Source organism: Salmo trutta, chromosome 3 (genome assembly GCF_901001165.1).
Source record: "Salmo trutta chromosome 3, fSalTru1.1, whole genome shotgun sequence".
NCBI classification, from domain to species: Eukaryota; Metazoa; Chordata; class Actinopteri; order Salmoniformes; family Salmonidae; genus Salmo; species Salmo trutta.
The window spans coordinates 54,565,659-54,587,400 of record NC_042959.1 but is presented as its reverse complement, the minus strand read 5'-3'; the positions used below and the strand labels follow the sequence as shown (position 1 = coordinate 54,587,400).

General features: G+C 42.0%; 1 protein-coding gene and 1 pseudogene across 5 annotated transcripts in view; both read left to right on the top strand.

Annotated features, from left to right (window-relative positions):
• The first annotated feature begins 6,327 nt into the window (after positions 1–6,327).
• LOC115179185 (elongator complex protein 6-like) lies at positions 6,328–9,853 on the top strand (annotated as a pseudogene).
• Positions 9,854–9,876: 23 nt separating this feature from the next.
• LOC115179100 (sterol regulatory element-binding protein cleavage-activating protein) overlaps positions 9,877–21,742 on the top strand; it is a 36,902-nt gene continuing 25,036 nt past the window's right edge. Inside the window, exon 1 of one of the 5 annotated variants that reach the window (XM_029740401.1) lies at positions 9,877–10,171. Coding sequence is in view for 2 of the 5 variants with exons in the window: in XM_029740381.1 (XP_029596241.1) it covers positions 19,730–19,797 (68 nt within the window). In the remaining 3 variants the exon portion in view is untranslated. Of the gene's footprint in view, positions 10,172–10,223; positions 10,558–19,033; positions 19,798–20,519; positions 20,849–20,911; positions 21,204–21,742 lie in introns of those variants that run through there. The other 4 variants (XM_029740392.1, XM_029740381.1, XM_029740384.1 and 1 more) reach the window with 4 other exon arrangements.

Sequence of the window (21,742 nt, the reverse complement as noted above, 5' to 3'; positions counted from 1 at the left end):
ACGCAAACACATATATACACAGACAAACATGCACGCCTGCATGCGCAGTCACGCACGCACGCACACACACACACTTGCAGAAAAGCTCACAGAGTAGCTTGGGAAGCAGTGTTGAAACGTAAAGGCAGGGTGTGGGTGGATGAGTTATGTCTGATTGAACCATTTTGCCATTACTCTGGTTTATTAATGAGGACGTCTGGAATGCAGACGATGATCAGAGAAGCCTTTCTGATGGAAATGTGCCCATACGTTACCACGCTGAGGCCAATCCTACTCCCCCTTTTCCCCGAAGAAAGGAGGGAGGGGAAAAAGATAAAGTGATTCACACCACAGAGTTTGGCCTTTCTCTGATGGGTTATCCTGTGTAGATCAATGTACGGCTGAAATGGAGGTTAGGGGAGAAGGAAAGGGCTGGCAAAATAAAGGAAACACTTGAGTAAATGAGGGATACAAAGTATAATGAAAGCAGGTGCTTCCACACAGGTATGGTTCCTGAGTTAATTAAGCAATTCACATCCAATCATGCTTAGCGTTATATATAAAACCCAATATGGGAGATTCTGTAGTGGCGCCTGAGACAATGTTTTCCACTGGAAGAATGGTGTCGCATCCTTCTAATAGAGTTCCAGACGTTTGTGGAATCTAAGCCAAGGTGCATTGAAGCTGTTCTGGCTCGTGGTGGCCCAATGCCCTATTAAGAAACTTTATGTTGGAGTTTCAATTCTGTAGAAAACCGTTTTAGGTATAAGTAACCACACAGATGTGTGTCTATGAGCTGGTGTGTGTGTGTGTGTGTGTATGTGTAGGGTGGGATACATTACTTTCTAAATGTAATCCGTTACAGTTACTAGTTACCTCCTGTCCAAAATTGTAATCAGTAACACTTTTGGATTACCCAAACTCAATAACATAAATCGGATTACTTTCAGTTACTTTTGGATTACTTTCCTCTTAAGAGGCATTAGAAGAGACAAAAAGGATCCATCAAACACATTTTAGTGTGTTATCATAGTGGTCTCTGATTTGTGGTCAGACTCGCTCAGGTGGAACAAACTTAAACTTTCACCTTTTTTCAAGGCTTAATTGAATGTCATTGAGTAAACAGAAAGGTGTCATAATGTATTTGTTTTGCATCCTTTCTGAATTTAAAAGCAATCCAAGAAGTAATCATCTAGTTTTTAAAAAGTATCTGTAATCTGAGTGGAATATATTTCTTGTAACGTAACAGATTACAGTTACAGTTTTTATTTAATGAGATTACATGTACTGATTACATGTAATCAGTTCCTCCCCAACCCTGTACTGTATGTGTGTGTGTGTGTGTGTCTGTGCGTGTGCTCTTACAGGGCGAGGTGACCATCGAGATGGAGCTCTACCGTCCCAAAAACGCCAAGCCAAGGCCCCCCTGCAGTCCCCTGATCCACTATGACGTGTACCTCTACAAGGTGCCCAAAGCCCTGCCCAAAGCTCCTGTTGTCAACCGGATAGGGGCCAGGCCCAGGGGTAAGGTACTGAGGTGGGAGGATGACATGTACCCCCCTTCGCAACCCTGTCCTATGTACAGCCCCCTTAGTACACGGTCCTTACCGACCATCGACCCCAGTGGTTATAGGACACGACCACGGACAGCCAAGGTGTGCACTCCCTAAGCCCAGGGTCAAACATCGCCACACCTCTATCACTGTACAGGAGTATACTGACATGCAGTATACATGCTAAAACAGAGTGTGCAATGTACTGGAACTGGAGACTGAAAGAACGTACTGACAAACAATGAAATAATACTCATATGGACAGAGTCATACTGAACTTTTTATCCATCGTCAGTGGGTTTTTGGCGAGTTGCAAAACATAAAAGGTGGATTCTTCCATAACTGTGCAGCTGAAATATTCATCAAAAATCCTGGTCTGTATTTCAATAGTCCAAAATGGCTTTCTTTTCTCTTCTCCTTCATCTATTTTGCTGATCTGGGAGAGTAAGCTATTTCAGACTATTTAGGTTACTGGTCGCCGCGATTTCATACTACCTCACATCATCTGGTGGATACTATAGTTAGTTACGTAACAGTGGCTGTAAATGCGCTACAAACTTGAACACTGGCAAATGAATGTGACACAACTCAAGTGTGTAGTCTCAGACACAATGAGGATACTTGATTTTAAAACAAACAGTCGCTCGAGCAGCTACCATTGAACATTCTAAAAGGACAAAAATCTTATTTCACCATGGATATATTGAACAAATACAGTGCATTCGGAAAGTATTCAGACCCCTTGACTTTTTCCACATTTTTCAAACATGGATAAAAAACTTTTTTCCCCCTCATCAATCTACACATAATACCCCATAATGACAAAGCGAAAACAGGTTTTTAGAAATGTTTGCCAATTTCTTAATTATAAATAAACTGAAATACCTCTGAATGTCCTTGAGTGGCCCAGACAGAGCCCTGACTTGAACCCGATTGAACATCTCTGGAGAGACCTAAAAATAGCTGTGCAGCGACGCTCCCCATCCAACTTGACAGAACATGAGAGGATCTGCAGAAAAGAAAATGGGACAAACTCCCCAAATACAGGTTCGCCATGCTTGTAGCGTCATACCCAAGAAGATTCAAGGCTGTAATCGCTGCTAAAGGTGCTTCAACAAAGTACTGAGTAAAGGGTCTGAATACTAATGTAAATGTATATTTCAGTTTTAAACATTTATAAATGTCCAAAAATTTATAAAAAACAGTTTGCTTTGTCATTGTGTGTAGATTGATGAGGAACGTTTAAAAAAAAATCAATTTTAGAATAAGGCTATAAAGTAACAAAATGTGGAAAAAGTAAAGGGGTCTGAATACTTTTCGAATGCACTGTAATAACTGAAATTATACTCAATGCTTATATTTTTATGATATAAACAAAATAATTGTGTCTATACAATAAAGTAAAACAATTTCTCTGTTAACATGAACTGTTTCTTGTGGGTTTCTGTGTGGCTATCTAAAGATTACTTTTCTATTCATAACCACAGGACCACAGAACGAACACATACAGCAATGGAAGTGTATGGAACAGGGGATCACAGTTTCCCTGCTTCTTTCAGTTCATACAGTCTGTACTTGTGTCATCAAGCCCCAGTGGCCTAATGGATAAGGCACTTTCTTTCTAAGCCATGGATTGTTGGTTTGGGTCAATCTGAGTGGTTTGTAGCAGAATGGCGCAGAGGAAGCACACTGGGCCAATAACCCAGAAGTTGATGTATCGAAACCTTCCTCAGTTGTCTTTTAGACCAAAAAAAAACATAATTTTATGGGCGGATCTTCCACGCTGATGTTCCCACAAGCTTCTTACGTCTGTGAGTTCAAATAATAGGTTTTGTACAATCAAGATTTACAGAACTCAGCCTCCCCTGGCTCAGAGGGGTATACAACAAAGCAAGATCAGTTAGTCAGCTACTGTATCTTGCATAAATATTCTGAACTAACTTTATATTTTTGAAATTGGCATGATATAGTTGACTCCACAACCAAAAACCCATATTTACGTTTACTCATCTTAATGAATAAGAAAATGTGTCGTTATTTCTGGTTGTTTATCTTTAGCTAGCTGGCTAACTCATTGATGCTGATTTGTAGTATACCACTTGACCCCCCCCCCCCCCCCAAACACACAACCAGACATTGATTGATTGATTGATTGGAGACAGCTTGTGTCAATTACTGAACATTTCCTAGAATTTTCTACATGCAGTGACATATGTGGCAATTTGTGTAGAATTGCAGAAGATTAGCTTTAAAACAGCAACATTTTCTCTCAGCCTCATGGAAAAATGTTAGAATAGCATGAGATTATTTATAAAACTGCACGCAACTGGAGATAATCATCAGTTTTTAGAGATTTTTTTTGCATTCATGTAATCTTAACAAGCACATAAAGGCTTCATAATTCATAAAGGTCATGTTAACGGACTGATATATATATATATATATATATATATATATAAGATCTCCTAAACCTGTGTTAACCTCAGACCTTATTTTCAGCGTTTATCCCAAAACCCCATTCTTTACTCATTCATTTACCCCATAGGAATGGCTGAACGAACCAGAGGTATGGCTTGTTAGCGGTTGTTAGAATAACAAGCACCATGAGCGCTTTCGTCCCGAACCTATTACGGTGTTTTAGGTGCCAAGTTTACGGTCATATTGTAGCAGTGTGTAGGAAGGAGATTCCTAGATGTGAGAAGTGTACAGGAGGGCATGAGACAAAGGAATGTGTAGTTGCAGCCTGGTTTCATAGACTAGACATAACATAGTAACTGAAAATATGCAACACTCAAATGAGTGTGATAGGTTACGTTTTGTAGGTTTCATAAGACATATGGTTACTTTAGGCAAAAACTAAAGTAGGGTGGTTGTTAGGGGAGGATGGGTAGGTGTATAACGCAAACGTCTAGCAACCCAAAGGTTGGAAGTTTGAATCTTATCACGGACAACTTTAGCATTTTAGCAACTTACTACTTTTTAGCGACTTTCCAACTACTTAGCATGTTAGCTAACCCTTCCCCAAACCCTAACCATGTTAGCTAACCCTTCCTTTAAAGAAGAATGGTAAAAAGTGTGAGTAGAGTGAGCTGAAGACTGGAGGAGAAATGGAAGTGAATGAGGTCGAAGTATCGGAGCTGGTAGGTGTGGTAAAGTTCTCGGAGCCCGGGCCATGCACCGAGGGTCAGGATAAAGATGAGTCTGTGACAGTAGTAGTGAAGTTTTTGGAAAAAGTAGACCCTTGCCTTTTGGCTGATCCATTTGTGGTTTCAGGGTGGGTGAAAACAGAGTTGGGTGCTGTTGAATCGGTGAGGGTAACCAGAAGTGGTCTTGTGATAATTGTTTGTATTTCTGTTGGTTAGAGGAAGAAGGCGCTCCGCGTTTAACGAAATGGGGGCAAGAAATGTGAATTGTTTTGCTCTCAAGAAAAGGACGTCATTGAAAAGAGTGATTACTGGGGGTAGCAGTAAATGTAAAAGTTGACCAACTGAAGGGGAAGATTGATGGTGTTTGTGATACTCGTCGTTTGGTACGACGCAGACAGGGTGGCGTGAGTGGCAAAACAGAAGTGTCATTGTCTGTTCTTTTGAGTTTTGATGTTGAGTCTTTGCCCGACAAAGTGATGTTAGGATATATAAATTATCCTGTAGGAGCTTTTGTGCCGAATACATTATGTTGTTACAGGTGTCAAGCTTATGGGTATGTGGCAGCAGTGTGTAGGAGAGAGGTTCCTAGGTGTGAGAAGTGTGCAGAAGGGCATGAGACAAATGTGTAGCATTGGGGAAAGTAGTGGTATGTGTTAATTGTATGTGTGCCAATGGGGCTGGGGATCAGAAATGTCCCGTGCGTGAGAGGCAGGTTGAGGTTTCCAGGGTTAGAGTAGTGCAGAAGTTGTCATATGCTGAGGCAGTAAAGAAAGGAGAGGAAAATGGGTCAAGGGGGAGGGATCCTGAGAGGAGTGGTGTGAGTAGTAGAGTACCAGTACAGAGGGATAGGCCAACAAATGATATATGTTTCAGTAAGATTGGATTTTTAGCATTTATAGCAATGGTTATAAACTGTACTGCAGGGATGGAACGTAAGTCGCAGAAAATTGAGGTTGTGGTGGCAGCTGCAGAGAGGTATTTGGGTGTGTGAGACTTGACATCAGAAGAGTTACAGGGTGTGTTAAGTGGTGGTGTCCCATCCTTTCAGGTTGTTGGCCTGAGGTAGGACTAAATAGATTTAAATAGTGGAGTAGAGGGATTTTTTTGTGAGTGTAGTGTTAGATAGTAAGGTATTTGTTTATTTTTTCAAAGTATAAGGGAGTTGTACTCCAGTCTAGTAGGTGGCGGTAATGCAACATTTATTGGATGCCAACCGCCGTTAAACCTCATCAAGGAAGAAGTCGAAACGCTGCTCACATGCTCAGATTGTCCCTGTCTTCGTGCAGTAGAAACTACGGTCGTGCACCCATGCTACTTTTTCACAACAAACATTCAGAAAATGAAATAGCTATGAATGCGGAATTGTTTTAAACAATGTGGTTATTATTGACAAAAAAAATACTCTGAGCTGTTGGGGTTTGTCCTGGATAACGCTAAAATTCGTGTCAACAATCTAGCCAACTTCATAGCCTCCCACGGCAGTCTGCGCTAGCTAAATACATTTTTCTGGGAGTGTTAAGCGTTCATATATACAGTCATTGGTTAAGATGTCTAGCTAGTTATTAATAAAGTAATTTATATCAATCGATGTTAGTATTTATCTAGCTAACTAGGTAGCTATAAGATAGCAACTCACCAGAAGACATCCCAAAGATTCGTATGAGATAAGTCTTCATCCCTTCTCAAGATGTTTGCAGAGCTCAACAGTATACTCAATACTAGTCCCGACAACTTCAAGCCGGTAACCCTAACCTCACCCCTAAACGTTACCAATTTAAATCCCTATGCCTAATCCTAACATTTGTGGATTTATGTCTGTTCTCTGCAGGGAGAGTTTATCTTGGTGTCTGACAAACAGACAGACGCGTCCTTCCTCATTCACTATTTCCTCTCCTTTTATTTACGAGGTGAGGATTTATGTGAGTGGGCTGATGTCTAGTTGACTGAAACTTGTGCGTAACACCGTGCCCTCTTATTGCTGTTGATTGTACTGTTAGGTGAAAAACAATGACAGTCAGTAATAGAAGGAACATATGGTGCCAAGTTGTGTACTACTTTGATGCACTCTCATAAGTGATCAAAAATTAAATCTGGTGAGGCCAGACGTGCTCAAAAATGTTTGTGTGATTTACAGCAGGCTGTAAGGTGTGTTTCCTGGTTCTTGTGCAGTCCTTCAGTCACTACAGTGCAATCAGTCAACGGTTGGTGAGTATCCTTATCCTCCAAAACGCTGGGTTAAACTTTCCCCCAGCCACTCTTATACATACTGTGCAAGTAAATGTGTCTTTACAGTTGTGTATGGTTTGCTGTTGCCTGGTGGAGATGTATTAACTACATGTTGTATGGGTTCTTTCACTGTGCTCCATGTTAATCAGGGTGTGAGTTTGGCCCAGGCAAGGGAGAAAGGGCAGCTGGTGTTCATAGAGGGACTAAAGGAATCCTTGGGGGTACTGCTTCAGGGGGAGTCCAGCAAAGGAACCCGGGCAGTGGACTTCCTCAGGTACCTGTCTGTGGCATTGACTCTGATCAAGCCTACTCCTGGACTAAAAAGCATGTTCATTCAGTGCAGAAGCTCCATTGAAAGTGCATTTTGGTCCTAGAATATCATAGACTTGATCTGGTTCCGGGAATCCGGCCTGTATTGTTTGACACACTCATACACCTTTTTTTCTGATGTAATCAAAGCAGTTAATGATAATATGAATCTGAAAATATCTCTTCCCCCTTAATTTATCTCCCCCTCTATGTCCCCTTTCTTTCTTTGTCTCTCATCCCTCGCCCCTCAATCTTTCTCCATCTCTCTGTTCCCCTCCACCTCCACAGAGATCCCAGTTCTGGCCTGCGGGGTCTATATGACTTTGTGCGGGACAATGTAAGGTCGGCAGTAGGTGGAGGTGAGGAGTGGGGTCCCCCTGTGCTCCTGGTGGATGACCTCAGTGTGGTCCTGAGTCTGGGGGTCAGTGTGGTCCTGAGTCTGGGGGTCAGTGTGGGGCAGCACAGGACTTCAGTCATTACTGCAGAGCCACTGTCTGCTCCGAGCTGCAGGTCAGATAATACAGTCTATCACATTTTACAGTTACATTTGAGTCATTTAGCAGACGCTCTTATCCAGAGCAACTTAGTTAGTGCATTCATCTTAAGATGGCTAGGTGGGACAACCACATTACAGTCATAGTAAGTACATTTTTCCTCAAAGTAGGAAGGGCTGTGGGATGATTTAAGATGCTCTTTGAAGAGGTAGGGTTTTAGATGTTTTAAGATACTCTTTGAAGAGGTAGGGTTTTAGATGTTTTAAGATACTCTTTGAAGAGGTAGGGTTTTAGATGTTTTAAGATACTCTTTGAAGAGGTAGGGTTTTAGATGTTTTAAGATACTCTTTGAAGAGGTAGGGTTTTAGATGTTTTAAGATACTCTTTGAAGAGGTAGGGTTTTAGATGTTTTAAGATACTCTTTGAAGAGGTAGGGTTTTAGATGTTTTAAGATACTCTTTGAAGAGGTAGGGTTTTAGATGATTTAAGATACTCTTTGAAGAGGTAGGGTTTTAGATGTTTTAAGATACTCTTTGAAGAGGTAGGGTTTTAGATGTTTTAAGATACTCTTTGAAGAGGTAGGGTTTTAGATGTTTTAAGATACTCTTTGAAGAGGTAGGGTTTTAGATGTTTTAAGATACTCTTTGAAGAGGTAGGGTTTTAGATGTTTTAAGATACTCTTTGAAGAGGTAGGGTTTTAGATGTTTTAAGATACTCTTTGAAGAGGTAGGGTTTTAGATGTTTTCGGAAGATGGGAAGGGTCTCTGCTGTCCTAGCTTCAGGGGGAAGCTGGTTCCATCATTGGGGTACCAGGACAGAGAAGAGCTTGGACTGGGATGAGCGGGAGTTGCTGTGGTGTAGGGGTGGGAGGGCCAAGAGACCAGAGGAAGCTGAACAGAGTGCTCTGTTTTTTGAATTTTATTTTTATTTCACCTTTATTTAACCAGGTAGGCTAGTTGAGAACAAGTTCTCATTTGCAACTGCGACCTGGCCAAGATGAAGCAAAGCAGTTCGACACATACAACAACACAGAGTTACACATGGAATTAACAAACATGCAATCAATAATACAGTAGAAAAATCTATATACAGCATGTGCAAATGAGGTAGGATAAGAGAGGTAAGGCAATAAATAGGCCATGGTGGCAAAGTCATTTCAATATCAATTAAACACTGGAATGGTAGGATGTGCAGAAGATGAATGTGCAAGTTGAGATACTGGGGTGCAAAGGAGCAAGATAAATAAATAAATAAATAAATACAGTATGGGGATGAGGTAGATTGGATGGGCTATTTACAGGGTTGGGGAGTAGGGTTTGAGCATAGCCTGAAGGTAGAGATGGGCAGTTCCTTTTGCTGCTCCGTAGGCAAGTACCATGATTTTGTAGTGGATGCAAGCTTCGGCTGGAAGCTAGTGGAGTGTGCGGATGAGTGGTGTGACATGGGAGGCGCACGGTATCACAAGCTCACTGTCTCTTTTGTCTGTCTCCGTTCAAATAATCACACACATCCCTCTATCTACTATCCCTTTTCTCTTTGATCTGCAGGGCAGCATGGTGATGTTGGTGCGATGTGAGGCAGAAGAAGAAGAAGAGTGATGATGAACGCTCAGAGTGGCTGCTGAGGGGCCTTATACACCAGTGCAGCCTCACACTCCAAGTACAGGGTCTCCCCACCGGCTACTGCAGGGACATCCACGGACAAGTCAGATGGATTACATTCTTTGTGTGTGAGAGTGGAAAAAGAGAGACCTGTTAAACGCATTAAGCTGAACCGTACTGTGTGTGTTTCAGGTGGAAGTGTGCTGGCGAGGACAATGTGACAGGCAGCAGACCCAGAAGAAACTCTTCCAGTACAAGGTCCACGACAAGGGGGCTTCCTTTTTTTGCCAGGGGGACATCCAGTGTAGTCCTGTAAGCCCTCGATGGCTCCTTTCTGCTTCCCTTCCCAGTGTCGATCTCCAGTCCCTCACCTGTCACATGGCTCTCTGAGCTCAAACAGAGAATGATAGAGGCCTCTAGTGGCCAAAAGGCTGTATTAGCATGGGCAGCTATTGGGCCATTGGGCTTCCAACATTTTAAAGTAGTCAACCTCATGGAACTTCCAACTTCATTGGCTGATCCCTCCTGGTGACTTTGTTGGAATCATGTCCAACCGGGTCATCAGGAGGGATCAGCCAATCTCGAAGAAGAAAATGGACTACATCAAAATGGAGATTGCCTCAATGGAGCTGCCAATGCTGTTATAGAAGTTGTAATGGCACAGCTAGAAAGATGAGTCATCTATCTATCTCTATGGGCTCAACACACAGGCGGGAGGTTTGCAATTTAGGACAACCAAGGTGCTGGATTATGGTCATGAAACAGGTTGGGATCAGTGGTATTGAATTGAACATTGGATTTCTGCATTAGAACCAACCGGACACATGCATTGCAAAGCTGACATAGGAAGCCTGGGTGAATAGGTAATTTCTCAAGCGACATGGAAACTGACCTAACTAGGTTGGACTTGTGTTATACAACAACAAAAACAAAACATTTAAGATAAACACCAGTGTGGGCGTTGTTGGTCATGAAGGTAAAATACTGTGTGGTTTACAGTAATATATCCAGCGCGTGTCGCTATATCCTCATGTTTTCCTGTCTTGGATGAAGTAAAGGGTGAGAGGTCGACAATTCACGCTGCTGCTGCAACAAAGTAGTTACATGGTTCTGTTGATGTAGTCAGTTTTTCCAGTTAAATGAGCTAAATCCAAGCTACTAGAATAAGGAGGTTAAGACGGTACACGACTAGCTCCTCGATAGCAGGACCAGCACTATCGACGAAGACACGAGAAAGTTATTCAGCCAGGCAAGTGTAACGTAGTAGCTAGCTAGTCAACTAGCTAACGTTAGCTTTGGTGTGTGTTAATTTAGGTAGCTAATTTACTCGATTAGTTAGCAAAGCGACCATCATCTACACTAGCTAACGAAGTCAGACGCGTAGAACCAAGGTTGAAGATATATTTGTTCGACCTAGGGTAGAACTCTGGGTTTGGCGGGGGGATGAACGCGGGACTCGCGGTTAGGTGTTTTTGGTGGTAGCAGCTAGCCAGCCAAGTTCGCTTAACTAATAGCTATTGACAGACGATGTCACTGGCATTACTCGGCAACGCTAATGTGATTATCTAATTGCTAGCTGCCTGCCCTACTATCAGTGTAAGGTCAACAACCCTGCCTTGCTGCCATGGATACCTTGCTGGTGTTGGTTGGCATCATTCAGCAATGTGTTCGCAAGCATTTACCATATCTGCTAACAGTAGAAGCTAGCTAACGACATTACGCTTGATTCAAACGTTGAAGCTGATTTTACAACGTTCCATGTTGCAGAATTATGGATTAACGTCGTTTCGGGTGTATATGGTAATACGAAAGTAAATGGTGGCTAGGTAGTGGAAATCAAGTGAAGTTGCCCTGTGTTCGTTAACGTTAGCTCGCTAAGTAACGTTAGCACCTGTTAAAGCTAACGCTACTGGTGACTCGTTTGACAGCCGACAGCGCGCCCTCGGGAGGCCTGTAAAGTTTGTTCGCGTGGGTGAATAAATTGTTTTCTGCCATCTAATTAATTATTAATCTAAGCATTGGGCAAACTTTTACACAATTGATTTGATTGAGATCACGTGTAGGGATATTTACGGAGTTGCATCACCATCCTTACCTACTGTGTGCACAGACGAGGGTGACTGTTTCTGAATTATGTATTAGCAGTAGTACTATCTGTAATTGATACCAAATTGTGAAATTAAAATATAACTTTTTTTTCTGTCTGGGGGATTTACATTGTTACAGAGCTGCACCACACCAGTTGGTTAACGTTGACCAAATGCAATTTGATTGGTCAACACCTACACATTAAGTGTGTATTTGGGATTTCTCTGCCCATTGAGATTGACCAGGAGGATGTTATTGAGAGGGATGAGGGGCGATTATGTCTTGGGTGGGGAGGGGTGTTTTTTTTGTGCCATCTGAGCAGCTGTAGAGGAGGGAAACAGTGATCATGCAGTACAGATACAGTAATGACAAAGCATCACCCTTTAGAACAGAGTTAGGCAACCCTGCTCCTGGAGTGCCGCAAGCACTTCATGTTTTTGATTTAACCGACCTGGAAGACCAGGTGTGTTGAATTTAGGCAATCACTGAACTGATCAATCAGCTCAGTTAGTCAGGTGTGGTGCCTGAAACAGAACAGGGTTGCCTACCCCTACTCTGTAAGATCTACTTCTCTTCACATAAACAGGCTCAATGTTTTGAACAGCTCCTCTCCTCCAGATCTGAAAGAGCATCTACACTTAACAAAAATATAAATGCAACATGTAAAGTGTTGGGTTCATGAGCTGAAATTAAAAATCCCAGAAATGTTCCATATGCACACATTTCTCAAATGTTCTGCACATAATTTGTTTACTTACCTGCTAGTGAGCATTTCTACTTTGCCAAGATAATCTATCCACCTGACAGGTGTGACATATCAATAAGATGATTAAACAGCATGATCATTACACAGGTGCACATTGTGCTGGGGACCAAAGGCCACTCTAAAATGTGCAGGTTTTGTCACACAACACAATGCCAAAGACGTCTCAAGTTTTGAGGAAGTGTGTAATTGGCATCATGACAGCAGGAATGTCCACCAGAGCTGTTACCAGAGAATTTAATGTTAATTTCTCTGCCATAAGCAGGGAAATTCTGTTTTAGAGAGTTTGGCAGTACGTCCAACCGGCCTCAACCGCAGACCACATGTATGGCGTCGTGTGGGCGAGTGGTTTGCTGATGTCAACGTGAACAGAGTGCCCCATGGTGGTTATGGTATGGGCAGGCATAAGTTACAGACAACGAGTACAATTACATTTTATTGATGGCAATTTGAATGCACAGAGATACTGTGACGAGATCCTGAGGCCCATTGTCATGCCATTCATCCCCTGCCATCACCTCATGTTTCAGCTTAATAATACACAGCCCCATGTCGCAAGGATCTGTAATCAATTCCTGGAAGCTGAAAATGGCTTGCATACTCACCAGACATGTCACCCATTGAGCATGTTTGGGATTCTCTGTATCAAGGCGTACGACAGCCTGTTCCAGTTCCCACCAATATCCAGCAACTTTGCACAGCCATTGAAGAGGAGTGGGACAACATTCCACAGGCCACAATCAACAGCCTGATCAACTTTATGCGAAGGAGATGTTGTGCTGCATGAGGCAAATGGTGGTTACACCAGATACTGACCAGTTTTCTGATCCACACCCTAACTTTTTTTAAATGTACGCTATATATACAAAAGTATGTGGCCACCCCTTAAAATCACTGGATTTGGCTATTTCAGCCACACCCGTTTGGTGAAGGAGGAATAATGGTCTGGGGCTGTTTTTCATGGTAGGCTCCTTAGTTCCAGTGAAGGGAAATATTAACACTACAGCATATGACATTCTAAACGATTATGTGCTTCTAACTGTGTGGTAACAGTTTGGGGCAGGCCCATTCCGGTTTCAGCATGACAATGCCTCCGTGCATGAAGCTAGGTCCATAAAGAAATGGTTTGTTGAGATCGGTGTGGAAGAACTTGACTGGCCTGCACAGAACCCTGACCTCAACCCCTTCGAACACGTTTGGGATGAATCGGAATGCAGACTGCGAGCCAGACCTAATCGCCCAACATCAGTGCCCGACATTACTAATGCTCTTGTGGCTGAATGGAAGCAAGTCCCCAGCTCCCCCCAGGAATGTTCCAACATCGAGTGGAAAGCCTTCCCAGAAGAGTGGAGGCTGTTATAGCAGCAAAGGGGGAACCAACTCCATATTAAGGCCCATGATATTGGAATGAGATGTTTGACGAGCAGGTGTCCACATAGACCAACAGATGCATATCCGTATTCCCAGTCATGTGAAATTCATAGATTAGGGTCCAATCATTTTATTTAAATGAACTGTTTTCCTTATGAACTATAACTTGGTAAAATCTTTGAAATTGTTGCATGTAGTGTTTATATTTTTGTTCAGTATGTATATATGTATGTGTGTTTAAAAAAACAACAACAATTGTATGTGTGCATATACAGGTGAAGTCGGATGTTTACATACACCTTAGCCAAATACATTTAAACTCAGTTTTTCACAATTCCTGACATTTAATCCTAGTAAAAATTCCCTGTTTTAGGTCAGTTAGGATCACCACTTTATTTTAAGATGTGAAATGTCAGAATAATAGTAGAGAGAGTGATTTATTTCAGTTTTTATTTCTTTCATCACATTCCCAGTGGGTCAGAAGCTTACATACACTCAATTAGTATTTGCTAGCATTGCCTTTAAATTGTTTAACTTAGGTCAAACGTTTCGGGTAGCCTTCCACAAGCTTCACACAATAAGTTGGGTGAATCTTGGCCCATTCCTCCTGACAGGTGTAACTGAGTCAGGCTTGTAGGCCTCCTTGCTCGCACACACTTTTTCAGTTCTGCCCACAAGTTTTCTATGGGATTGAGGTCAGGGCTTTGTGATGGCCACTCCAATACCTTGACTTTGTTGTCCTTAAGCCATTTTGCCACAACTTTGGAAGTATGCTTGGCGTCATTGTCCGTTTGGAAGACCCATTTGCGACCAAGCTTAACTTCCTGACTGATGTCTTGAGATGTTGCTTCAATATATACACATCATTTTCCTCCCTCATGATGCCATCTATTTTGTGAAGTGCACCAGTCCCTCCTGCAGCAAAGCACCCCCAGAACATGATGCTGCCACCCCCGTGCTTCACGGTTGGGATGGTGTTCTTCGGCTTGCAAGCATCCCCATTTTTCCTCCAAACATAACAATGGTCATTATGGCCAAACAGTTATATTTTTGTTTCATCAGACCAGAGGACATTTCTCCAAAAAGTACGATCTTTGTCCCCATGTGCAGTTGCAAACCGTAGTCTGGCTTTTTTTATGGCGGTTTTGGAACAGTGGCTTCTTCCTTGCTGAGCGGCCTTTCAGGTTATGTCGATATAGGACTCGTTTTACTGTGGATATTGATACTTTTGTACCCGTTTCCTCCAGCATCTTCACAAGGTCCTTTGCTGCTGTTTTGGGATTGATTTGCACTTTTCGCACCGAAGTACGTTCATCTCTATGAGACCGAACGCGTCTCCTTCCTGAGCGGTATGACTGCTGCGTGGTCCCATGGTGTTTATACTTGCGTACTATTGTTTGTAACGGGGAAACGTGGTACCTTCAGGCGTTTGGAAATTGCTCCCAAGGATTAACCAGACTTGTGGAGGTCTACAATTTTTTTTCTGAGGTCTTGACTGATTTCTTATGATTTTCCCATGATGTCAAGCAAAGAGGCACTCAGTTTGAAGGAAGGCATTGAAATACATCAACAGGTACACCTCCAATTGACTCAAATGATGCCATGACATAATTTTCTGGAATTTTCCAAGCTGTTTAAAGGCACAGTCAACTTAGTGTATGTAAACTTCTGACCCACTGGAATTGTGATACAGTGAGTTATAAGTGAAATAATCTGTAAACAATTGTTGGAAAAATTACTTGTGTCATGCACAAAGTAGATGTCCTAACCGACTTGCCAAAACTATAGTTTGTTAACAAGAAATTTGTAGAGTAGTTGAAAAACGAGTTTTAAGACTTCAAGCTAAGTGTATATAAACTTCTGACTTCAACTGTGTGTGTGTGTGTGTGTGTGTGTGTGTGTGTGTGTGTGTGTGTGTGTGTGTGTGTGTGTGTGTGTGTGTGTGTGTGTGTGTGTGTGTGTGTGTGTGTACACAGTACTAGTAACAAGTTTGGAGTGGACACCTACTAGAGGTCGACCAATCGGAATGGCCGATTAATTAGGGCCGATTTCAAGTTTTCATAACAATCGGTAATCGGTATTTTTGGCCGCCAAATTATTATTTATTTTTTTAACCTTTATTTAACTAGGCAAGTCAGTTAAAGAACACATTCTTATTTTCAATGACGGCCTAGGAACGGTGGGTTAACTGCCTTGTTCAGGGGCAGAACGACAGATTTTTACCTTGTCAGCTTGGGGATGCAACCTTACGTTAACTAGCCCAACGCTCTAACCACCTGCTTTACGTTGCCAAGGTAAGTTGCTAGCTAGCATTAAACTTATCTTATAAAAAAACAATCAATCAATCATAAACACTAGTTAACTACACATGGTTGATGATATTACTAGTTTATCTAGCCTGTCCTGCTTTGCATATAATCGATGTGGTGCGCATTCGCGAAAAAGGACTGTCTTTGCTCCGACGTGTACCTAACCATAAACATCAATGTCTTTCTTAAAATCAATACACAAGTATATATTTTTAAACCTGCATATTTAGTTAATATTGCCTGCTTACATGAATTTCTTTTAACTAGGGAAAATGTGTCACTTCTCTTGCAAACAGAGTCAGGGTATATGCAGCAGTTTGGGCCGCCTGGCTTTTTGCGAACTGTGAAGACTATTTCTTCCTAACAAAGACAGCAGACTTCACCAAACGGGGGAGGATTTAACAAAAGCACATTTGCGAAAAAAAGCACAATCGTTGCACGACTGTACCTAACCATAAACATCAATGCCTTTCTTAAAATCAATACACAGAAGTATATATTTTTAAACCTGCATATTTAGCTAAAAGAAATCCAGGTTAGCAGGCAATATTAACCAGGTGAAATTGTGTCAGTTCTCTTGCGTTCGTTGCACGCAGAATCAAGGTATACAGAATCTGGCTCGTTGCGAACTAATTTGCCAGAATTTTACGGAACTATGAAATAACATTGTAGGTTGTGCGATGTAACAGGAATATTTAGACTTATGGATGCCACCCGTTAGATAAAATACGGAACGGTTCCGTATGTCACTGAAAGAATGTTTTCGAGATGATAGTTTCTGGATTTGACCATATTAATGACCTAAGGTTTATTATATTATAGTTAAGTCTATGATTTGATATTTGATAGAGCAGTCTGACTGAGCGGTGGTAGGCAGCAGCAGGCTCGTAATAGTCAAAGGTAAATATATGGTTTAGAGAGAGATAGTCGACGCGTCATAATTCCTGTAATAACTTGCGGCTGAACTTGAAAGGGGTTCCTTCGTTATTTTACCGTTCATGTCTTCCATAGAGAATGTCTTGATCTACTTCAAATAAGGCCTGTGTTTTGTGCTTAAACCGCCTCGGCGTTTTGATACCTGTGTTAATCTCACTAGGTAACGTTTGTCAACATATTTTCATAAATCCACTCTACAAAAAAAATGATCTTCGCTTATATTGATCAGAGTTATATCCTATGGATATCTACACAGTTATAAAATTGGCAAGGTGGTGTAAGCCTAAACCAAACACAGACCTTATTTTAAGTTAATCTAAAAATATCCTATGGAATAAATGAAGGAACCGCTTTTCAGATTTTGGTAGAAGGTGTCATGGGAATTATGACTCGCACTTTGGTAGTCAATTCTTACCATGCCCATTATTAAAATAGGATTTCCTGCATATATAAATTACAGTTTTTGTTTTCAGCATTCATCACAGGTAACTTAAACTCTATTTTTATTATTCAAACAGTTGAGATTATTTGTCTCCTAAGCAGACTCTTCAGTATCGTTGTCACTTCAGAGCTGTGTGTGTGTGTGTGTGTGTGTGTGTGTGTGTGTGTGTGTATATATATATTAAAAAAAGCATAATAATAATCGTCCGATTAATTGGTAGCTGCTTTTTTGGTCCTCCAATAATCGGTACCGGCGTTGAAAAATCATAATCGGTCGACCTCTACTACTCATTCAAGGGTTTTTCTTTATTTTTACTATTTTCTACATTGTATAATACTAGTGAAGACATCCAAACTATTAAAAAACGCATGGAATCATGAAGTAACCAAAAAAGTGTTGAACAAATCAAAATATATTTTATATTTCAGATTCTCCAAAGTAGCCGCCTTTGACAGCTTTGCACACTCTTGGCATTCTCTCAACCAGCTTCATGAGGTAGTCACCTGGAATGGAATGCATTTAAATTAACAGGTGTGCCTTGTTAAAAGTTCATTTGTGGAATTTCTTAACTTCTTAATGCGTTTGAGCCAATCTGTTGTGTCTTGACAAGGTATGGTATACAGAAGACAGCCCTATTTCGTAAAAGACCAAGGCCATATTACGGCAAGAACAGCTCAATTAAGCAAAGAGAAACGACAGTCCATCATTACTTTAAGACATGAAGGTCAGTCAATATGGAAAATGTTAAAAACTTTGAAAGTGCACTCGCAACGACAATGAAGCGCTATGATGAAACTGGCTCTGTTTTCAGGAAAGGAAGACCCAGAGTTACCTCTGCTGCAGAGGATAAGTTCATTAGAGTTACCAGCCTCAGAAATTGCAGGCCAAATAAATGCTTCACAGAGTTCAAGTAACAAACACATCTCAACATCAACTGTTCAGAGGCGACTGCGTGAATCAGGCCTTCATGGTTGAATTGCTGCAAAGAAACCACTACTAATAATACCAATAAGAAGAAGAGACTTGCACGAGCAATGGACATTAGACCGGTGGAAATCTGTCCTTTGGTCTGATGAGTCCAAATTTGAGATGTTCCAACCGTCGTGTCTTTGTGAGACGCAGAGTAGGTGAATGGATGATCTCCGCATGTGTGGTTCTCACCGTGAAGCATGGAGGAGGAGGTGTGATGGTGTAGGGGTGCTTTGCTAGTGACACTGTGAGTGATTTATTTATTATTCAAGGCACACTTAACCGGCATGGCTACCACAGCATTCTACAGTGATACGCCATCCCATCTGGTTTGCACTTAGTGGGACTATCATTTGTTTTTCAACAGGACAATGACCCAACACACCTCCAGGCTGTGTAAGGGCTATTTGACAAAGGAGAGTGATGGAGTGCTGAATCAGATGACCTAGCCTCCACAATCGCCCGACCTCAACCCATGGTTTGGGATGAGTTGGACCGCAGAGGAAAGGAAAAGCAGCCAACAAGTGCTCAGCATATGTGGGAACTCTTTCAAGACTATTGGAAAAGCGTTCCAGGTGAAGCTGGTTGAGAGAGTGCCAAGAGTGTTCAAATATGTCATCAAGGCAAAGGGTGGCTACTTTGAAGAATCTCAAATATAAAATATATTTTGATTTGTTAAACACTTTTTTTTTGGTTACTACATGATTCCATGTGTTATTACATGGTTTTGATGTCTTCATTATTATTCTACAATGTAGAAAATTGTAAAAATAAAGAAAAACCCTTGAATGAGTAGTTGTCCAAACTTTTGACTGGTACTGTGTGTGTGTGTGTGTGTGTGTGTGTGTGTTTTTTTTGTTGCTTAAAACTTGGTGGTTGAAGTAAAACCATCTGCCGTCCAATTTCGAAACTCAAAGTCAAATATAGACTTATTGACATTCTGTGCACTTTAACATTTTTACACTTCTCACATTAATTCATGTTTCATGCATGTTTAAACCACACACCCCCACACATTCACGTTACATACAATTTTCTTTAAAAAAAAGCTGATATTTTATTAAACTCAGTATGTGAATGTTCAGGAGTATTTTGTTGTTGTTGCACAATACACATAGGCCCACTGATTTTCCATTTAAATGTTCATTGTGTCTCATCACTAAAGCCTTTGTGACGGGTCACTCAACGTTTTCATTGTAGTTTTTGGACTGGGTTTTTGCCATTTTCGATGACATAATAGTGGTTACTGATTGACTGGGCCAATTTGCTCCCTGTGTGTTTGTAAATGGGTGGCTGTAAATGAGCTGTCGCAATAAAGCCTTCAGGCATTAGTCCCAGCTGACATTGACTCAAGAATGGTCTGTACAGTTATGGTGCGTTAGAGCTGAGGAGCAAGTGCTCAGTTCACTATGGGAGAAGGGAGCTGAAATACAATCTTGCTGCTTCTCAATGCAGCCTAAAATCCCTGCTTTTATGGTGCTACTTGCCAGGAGTCTTAGCTTTTTTACGTTGGGTTTTAAGACCCCTTACACAGGTGTGGATCATGGCAATGGACTGTATAGGATCCAACGATGCCTTCAAACTGGGGATTTTAGGAAGCGTCGTTAGGAGGTAAGCATTTATTTGGTTTACTTCAGGCACACTCTTCAGAGCAGCATATGATGAAATCTTAAGCCTAGTCTTGTGTAACTCTGTTACCAATTCCTCCATGAGCTAGCAGACATGTTTCTGAGAGAAGCGTGTCTGCACATTTGTTGGAAAATGTAGCCTACCTGTACGCACCATTTAAATTATAATCTTATTTTCATTTCCTGGGATCTTGCAACTAGAAAAACATGTCTACAGTGCGCACACAGGCTACTATGTAAAAAGAGGTTAATGGTTTTGGGAGGCATTTTTGTCCATGATGTTCTCGCACAAGTGCTTTTGGAACATAATGACATGCTCTGTTTTGTCAGAAGCTGTGTTGTTTTCTGTATGAGTGGTTAGGCAGGTAGGCCTACTGAAGGTAAACTGCAGCTCCCTCCCTGAGCTGGGCTACTGGACTCCATAGTGGCACATGTCTCAAGATTTGGCATCATAAAGTCTCTGTGGTATTGCTGGCTGGGTCAGTCGTTTTCTTTGTCTTAAAATGCCTCATAGTCTGAGGTATGCGCTGATGACTGGGGCGGCAGGTTGCCTAGTGGTTAGAGCATTGGACTAGTAACCGGAAGGTTGCTGGATCAAATCCCTGAGCTGACAAGGGAAACCCACTGTTCCTAGGCCGTCATTGAAAAAAAGAATTTGTTCTTAACTGACTTGCCTAGTTAAATAAAGGTAAAATTAAAATTAAAAACTCACTGTCATGTGCAGACTGACTTGACTGCCTGCCTGATGTGTGTACAGTGTTACCAGTTACGTCTGCCTCACCCGTGTAGCTGCAGGATGGAGAGACTAGGGGAAAAGAGGTAGAGGGGGTGGGGGCGTAGACCTGTGAACCTCATTGTGGAGTTTCCTATCCCGGATTAACTCACTGACGGAGATGTTGTTGAGCACCTGCCAACTCAGGCCTCGCTTTCCTGCACCACAACACCAGGGAAGGACTGAGGAGATGGACAAACAGGGCATATTGGGACCTACAGGCTAGATATCAGGTCAATATGTAGAGCAAAGTAGAAATGGGGTGAGTCACGGCACTCCAGGCCTCTGATTAAATTCAACCGTCGGTTTACCCTCTAGCCATTGTGTATTGTGTATGTGTGTGTTGTGCTGCCTGCTGTGTTTACTGTACATAGAGTATTTATAGTGGAAGATCAAGCCGCTCCAGAGGTAGGCTAAATTCCCCTAGGAATGTTTCCAGAGTACTCAGGGGGTAGAGCTGAGCCAGTCAGTCACACTTTGGCTGTGGTGCCTGAAATAGGGCTCTGTTGTTTAAAGCCATGGGTCTCCGTGAAACCTTTAAAATCCGGTGCTTTTGGAGGACTTAGGCCAAACGGGCACGAGAGAGCGTGAGAGGCAGCCAACCTCCCCCTGAACAGGTACTGGGACAGAAAGGCACTTTTTCTGATTAAAGAAAAGCAACTGGGACAGGGCTGAGTTTGTCTGGGATAGTAACTAGACTAGCTAGATAGATGCTGTGGCAGGGCTGAGTTTGTCTGGGATAGTAACTAGACTAGCTAGATAGATGCTGTGGCAGGGCTGAGTTTGTCTGGGATAGTAACTAGACTAGCTAGATAGATGCTGTGGCAGGGCTGAGTTTGTCTGGGGTTAGAAGGTACTGTGATGTAGCCTAGCCAATCTGGTAAGGTTGTCTCTAAATGAAGGTTGTACTTGGGACAGACGGGTAGGACCAAGTATCTTGTGGTGGTGTTAGGGATGGGAAATGTAGACGTGGTATCTCTGGTGTTTCTGATAGGACAGGGAGTTAGTGAGGGCTTTTCTTTGGTTTCTGCAGTGTGTGACCATATATGGGTTTGAGGTGTTTTGTGTAATAAATTGGTAATAAGGCAGACTCGTCCAAAGCAACATGAACACAGGCTACATTCAGCAGCAGCTGATTCTGTGGTGAGTGATGAGT